Consider the following 6,920-nt stretch of genomic DNA (forward strand, 5'->3'; position numbering starts at 1 on the left):
TTGATTGTATTTATTGACTTAATCCTTTCATATATTGAAAAATAAATAAATGACACTAGATTAATTTTCTCAATTGTAATAACATTTAAAACCATTTGATTCTTAGCATTAAAATTCGTTTAGTATTAATGATTGATTCTATAAACTAATGTGTTGATTGATTGATAATAGTAACTTGATTTTTAGAGAGCGAAAAATGAATTGATAACATTATGTTAGTTTAAACGTACAAAAACATTGTTTTTCCAGAAAATATCTTATTTTCATTTTATCGAGTGGCTTGGTAATAGCAATGTGCAGATAAGTAATGTGCAGATCACCTATAAAATTTGAGAAATAAAACAATTTTTTTCGACACTTTAGTGGAGTACCCTAATTTAGTGGAATACCATAGAACAAAAGAGTAATAATTTTCTTTTGTTTTCTGTTGCATGAGATTATTTTAACAGATCTTAGGTACTTTCGTGTGGCTGATTTTAAATCTGCAATCGGCATCTCCTTCCAAGCTACAGTTCTTTAAATGACACTTTTTATCCATTTTTTGTCGAAATGTTCAAAATAAAAAACGTTATATGCAACAGGGGGTGACATAAATGTTGCAACAAACTCTTAGGGGAGTTGGAGCACTTCATCGGGACTTAAATTGCATAGGAACCGATTCCAGGAAATGTCGTCATACACCGCTAGGGGTGCTTGTCGCATCATGAATTTTTTCTTAGTGTACATCTGATCACGTCATAATAAAGAAGCGCATGCATCCGCGTACGATGTCATTTCCAAACATGGTTTTCTATACAATTTTAATCCTGATGATAGGCCCTAACTCTCCTAAAAGAGTGTCGTAACATTTGAATAACTCTGTTATATATAACGCTTTTAAAATTGTACGTTATGACAAAATATAGACTAAAAATGTCATTTTAAAAAAATCTGTAGCCTTAGGTGCAAAACAAATTTCAAATTTAAGAATTCCAACACTCGAATTAGGAAAGATCAAGTATTTGTATTGATGCAATCAGTAGAACAACTACTTTATTAACTTTGCTTATCAAAGAAAAATAAAATGTTTCATATTGCTTAACAGATGGTTGCCCAAATAAGAGAACACTGGTGTGTGAAAATGAAGGTTATTTGTCACCTTACCAAGAAGATTTGAAACCATGTCATTGTGTATGTCCTCCCAATACCAAAGGATCCAGATGTGAGACTTTAGTCGGTGACTATTACGGTAAATTTCTTAATTCATTTTATTATAAGTAACTAAAAACACTTGGTCCATCTGACTTCTTTTAATATTGAAGATTTCAAATCTATGTCTCCAGCAATGTCTTATGACAGTATGGATGAATTTTGGAGCTTGAAGTTCATGTCTCATGGGAAATTTTAAGTAACGTAATACGTTAAATGTTAAAATGTGAATGAATTGTCACTAGTGAATTATGAGCTGCGCTTTATTGAGCAAAATGAAATTTAATCCTGATAATGGCTTATTATATTGTTTAATCTTTACTTTCTACTCGGAGAAACAAATCTAGTAAAACTATCGTACTATATGGTGATGACATTTCTATTTCTAAAAGAGGACAACAACAAAAAAAGAAAACTATTATTTACAACATAATTTTAATTTAAATACTACATAGTTTTGGCTATGGAAACGAAAATATACTGTATTTAAACTACTCATTTGGTAATTTTTCCCATTCATACGGAAACGGTTAACTGGAAATCATAGTTTTCGAAATTATAGTTCTTAATACCACGCATTTAGTAAAAAATGAAAAGCAAATTTAACGGAATAAATGTTTTTTCATGCCACTCTCTAAGGCTTCATGATAAAGTTACCAAATTTTATCACATTTTAAAAAACCATATTTTATTGTTAATTTTATCAAAGTCATTACTAAAGCGCCTCGGTAAAAATTACCGAGCTTATTGGTGTTCCCATAGAGCCAGAAATACTATAAATTTGAAGCATATTCTGGTAATTTTAACTATATTAATTTTCTCAGTGAGCCTATAGAAAACATTACGGATATGTTGGAAGAGGTATTAAATTCTTATAGAGAATTGGAAGTAATCAAGATGAGTATTTTACATTGTGAGAGCCAAAAGCTCAGTAAATTTTACCATATTCTGGTAGTTTTGACCATACTTTTTTCTCTGCGCAGTAAGAAAAGTAAAGCACACTGGGAAAAGCCATTTGTGAACCATCGGAGAGGTTTAGACGCTTTTGAAACCTATAGCTTGATGGCAGCAATAAGAGGTCAACATTGCACACCGGACGACTTTGCTTCCCAGACCAGTAGGTTCTCATAGATCCGAAGCTGAGCAGACTCTTATTTTCCCCAAAACATCGAACCCCAGTCTTTCACTGTGAGGGCTTAGCAGCCCTCTGACTGCTCCATTTTTGGATGAGCAGATTCTGCTACAATTAAGTTGACCGTGGAAATCGCGGGATGAGCAGTCAGAGGGTTAGTACTTGATGCATAAGCAAGAAATATTAATTTGTAAGATATTAGTACTCAATGTTTCAGAAACTTTATTTGCAATGTTTAGTACTTTAGAAATGTTATCTAATTTTTTTTAATTTAGTGATAAAGGCTCTACGTTGGTATTAAACATATAACCATAGCCATGAAAGCTTAATCTTTACAATAATATTTTGTTCATTTTATAAATTTTTTACAGGATCTATTTCTTGTGGTGGGGATATTTCTCAAGAAAAGGTAATAGAAACGCCTGGTTATCCTCAAAGAACTCCGAACGACAGTTGCGCTTGGCAGATTAAGGTAAACAGATTAATTTTTACATTTCAATAAATTGTTCCCAAGACAGAAAAATTTATCCCTCCTTAAGACACGAGTATAATTGAAATTTCTACTGTTCTGTAAATCACTATAACTTAGAGACTCGAGCAAATATATTTATTGTGCTTAGATTTTAATATAATAAATAATATGAATATTATGATCACGATAATATTAAATCAGGATGCTGATGAAGACATGATTAATACATATTTCCAACAATTTATTAGGGTAGATTATAATTTTACTACCAAGTGTTATGAAGTTTAAAGCTTTAAATATAATTGTTATAACTACTATACAAATATAATAATTTAGAAAATAAGGACTGAAACGCACATCCAAAAATAAAGAGACAGAAATCCATTTCAAATGGACAACTTCTTTCTTAAACCAATTAGAAAAGCTATCGGTTTTAAATTATTGCGATCAAAATAAACAAAATAAACAAAATAACACTGTAAAAAATTCAGGATTAAATGACGGTATAAAGTACCGGCACTTTAGATGCATCATCCGTAAAATCCATTTTCACCGTAAATTTTTTTAAAAGTAATATAAATAAAGTAATATACAGTAAAAAAATACCGTAAAGTAATATACAGAAACTTTTTCAGTGATATTTATTTAATTAGAGAATTTTAGTGATTTAATGTTAATTACTACTATAAAAATTACGATATACGTACCACAATTTTTGTTCCGTAACATGTTCCGGTAAAAATAGATTTTGCGTGAAAAAGTACTGGCACACTGAGTGCCGGTACTTTTTACCGTAGCTTGATCCGGTATATTTTACAGTGTATGGTATATTTTACATATTTTGTATTAACAGTGTATAGCATTTTTACTACTCTAAACTTAACTCAGCGGCGCGACTGCCCTAGAGGGCCAAGGCCTACTGTGCCCATTTCAGTTTTCTTGACTTAAAACTCTGAGGTGCAGGAGCAGAAGTTCCCGTCAGGTGGTCAGCCGAACGCAGAACCCCCAGTGTTTAGTTCCCTAGCATGCTTGGTACTCATTTATCGACCCACTGAAGGGATGAAAGCCTGAGTCAACCGTGCCCGGCCCGAGGATCGAACCAGGGACCTGTGGCACGACAGCGCGAAGCGCTACCGCTCAGCCACCGGGCGTCGTAGTATACTTACATCATGGTATAATTTTTGTCCGGTATATTTTGCAGTTTATATTTTACAGCATCAACGGTGCTTGTAATAATACTTATTTAATTTAAATTTTTACTAACAATAAGCAATAATAGTAAAAATACAGAATGAAAGAAAGTGTTTTGCATAATAAATATCTCATAAAATATTTCGCCACATTTTTTAGACAGCAATATTTATGTTAATAGTGAATAAAATATTTACCTTTACTCCAAGATACTACTTTCACTTTATAATTTAAAACTAAATTACTTATCTGCTTTATTCTTATTTCAAATATAATATTGTAAATTATTAATATAATTTTTCAGGCACCTCGGGGCAAAAAAGTTGAAGTTATTTTTGAAGATTTTAGCTTTCGTTCAAGAATGGAAAAACCAGGCAATAAATACAATGGTTATTGTGTTTTTGAACATGTGGAAATTCGAACATCAAACATGGAAGAAGGAGAATTGTAAGAAAAAAAAATCACCATGGAAACTTTTACAATAGCTTTAAAACTAAAGAATATTTTTATGTTAAGCTTGCTTAAAGTGTCAATCTAAGCGTAATATAAATTTTAAAAAAACCTATCGTAATATAAATTCAAACATAACATTAATATATATTTTTTAAATTTATAATTATAACATTTTTAATAATTATATTTAGAGCCCGGATTTTGATGACCTAAAAAATCTCAATTAGTGTCCTTAAAAAGTGCAAAAATGCCCTTAAAAGTGCGAAAAATGCGAAAATTGCGCTAAAAATGCCTTATGACATGACTTAAATGGAGGAAAAATATTGAACTAAAACAATGCTTTACTCTTTAAAATTATTATGAGTCGTTTCAAAAATATAGAGCAATGCAATACTTGTTCTACGTTCCTTAAAGTTTGAAAAATATGCTTTATATCCTAAAATAACAGAAAAAAGGAAAATATATTGACTCCAAAACATTTTCATTTTGTATAGAAACTTAAATGAATATAACTAGTGAATTGNAAAAAATTATAAAAAATAATAAAAATTGGAAAAAATTAACAAGAAATTTAAAAAATGCTTTAAAATGCAAAATACGCCCCAAAATTTAAAGAAAATGCCCTATAAATCTCAAAAAATGCTCTAAAGGACAAAAAATGTCCAAAAATGCAAAAAATTCAAAAAAATGCAAATGTCATCAAAATCCGGGCCTTAATTATATTTATTACTCTTCGTAGTGCTGTTGTTTTGTAATTACATTCAAGCATTTTAAGATCTGGTTTTCATTATACATGTTTGACTTCCATGTAGAAAAAAACTACTGTTGATTAAATTTTAATAATAATATTAAAATCATTTCTAAAATTTTCAAAAGCATTTTTGAAATTTCCTGTTTTAAACCGAATAGTACAAGCTTTCATTAACTCACATGAAAAAGCATTCTGATGCAAATGTAAGCATAAAATATGCAATTTTACAGCATTTACATTTAAAAAAAATTAGTTACATATTTTAAGTGCGCTTTCAAACAAATTTAAATAATACCTTTAATATCAGTGCTATTAATACCAAAGTATTTTTACATGTCAGTAAAATGCAAAAATTACAAAAATATATATATCAAGAAGTTGCAGGATACACGGTCAAAAGTATCTGATAAAATTACCGCACTGTGGAGTAATGATATTTTTTAAAAAAAAAATCATAATATTGGTTCTAAAAACCGAAATATACTGAATTTAAATCACATATTAGGTAATTTTTCCGTTCATACGGTAACGGCTTATCGAAAACTCTGACTTTCAAAATTATAGTTCTTATTACAACACATTTAGTAAAATATACAAAACAATAAAGTAAATTTTATCAAATAAAAGGTTTTTATGCCATGCTCTAAGGTATCATGATAAAACTACCAAAATTTTACCACATTTACTAAATTTTAATACACATGATAAAATTCTACTTTTTCATTAATTTTACCAAGATAATTTAAAAAGCTCTTCGTTGTAAATTATAGAACTATTTTGTGTTACCGTAGAGCCAGAAAATTTTATTATTTTCGATTATTTTTAACCATAGTTTTTTTTCAATGCATATGCAATTTTTTTAAATAAAATAACTGTAGTTTTAGAAATAGGTTCTTTAAAAAAATTTAAAATGATTTAAAATATTAAACACATCAAAAACGACAACAACTTAATAAATCTAAAATGTTTCAAAAAGTAAAATTGAACAAATTATTAGGAACCAATTTCAATCAGAGTTAGTTGTGTTTCTCTTAAAATAATAATATTTAATTTACTTTCAGTTTCTGCGGGGAGGATATTCCAAAAATGTCAAAAATGATTTCAACATCGAATACGTTTCTCATTCTCATTAAAGCAGACAGCAAAGGACAAGGTCGTGGACTGAAAGCTTCTGTAAAATTTGTGTGAAGGCTTATTCTTAGATGCGTCTGTAACTGTATGTAAATGATTTTTACAAAGCCATGCAATAAAATTTTTATTTTGTGTATCAGTATTTTTTCATTTTAATTTTTCTCGGGCATAGAAAATGAACAATATAAATATACTTAAAATGTCAATACAATGAATATACAACTCTCCAGACCAGAGGTCGCCAAAGTGATCTATATAGACCCCCAGGGGTCTATTTAACATAAGCGGGGGTCGATCTGAGCCAGAGGGTCGAATGGGGGTCAATCCGAACCGGAAGGGTCGATTGGTCGAAGGATTATCAGTATTTTTCAGATATGTGACAATTAGAAATAAAAGAAGAAGATTTGGAAATATATACAGGTAATCAACAAAAATTGAGCGGTGATTTTAAACTGCGTTTTGTTGATTTGGAAAACATTGACATCCCTGATTGGATTATTGTGCCATTTTCTGCTCAAATTGAAAACGTAGACATCAACCTGCAAGATGAACTTGCTGAATTATTATGGGGATTTGAAGCAAAGACGCTTTTTAAAAATTTA

General features: G+C 29.8%; 1 protein-coding gene across 1 annotated transcript in view; it reads left to right on the plus strand.

Moving 5' to 3' along the window:
* The window catches only part of LOC122272494 (zinc metalloproteinase nas-36-like), a 7,985-nt gene extending 1,562 nt beyond the window's left edge, over positions 1 to 6,423 (plus strand). Inside the window, exons 2-5 of the mRNA XM_071176961.1 lie at positions 1,085 to 1,228; positions 2,692 to 2,792; positions 4,288 to 4,430; positions 6,249 to 6,423. Of these exons, the coding sequence (XP_071033062.1) occupies positions 1,085 to 1,228; positions 2,692 to 2,792; positions 4,288 to 4,430; positions 6,249 to 6,375 (515 nt within the window). The 3' untranslated portion in view covers positions 6,376 to 6,423. The remainder of the gene's footprint in view (positions 1 to 1,084; positions 1,229 to 2,691; positions 2,793 to 4,287; positions 4,431 to 6,248) is intronic.
* Positions 6,424 to 6,920: the final 497 nt, after the last annotated feature.

This window comes from Parasteatoda tepidariorum, chromosome 2, assembly GCF_043381705.1.
Source record: "Parasteatoda tepidariorum isolate YZ-2023 chromosome 2, CAS_Ptep_4.0, whole genome shotgun sequence".
NCBI lineage: Eukaryota > Metazoa > Arthropoda > Arachnida > Araneae > Theridiidae > Parasteatoda > Parasteatoda tepidariorum.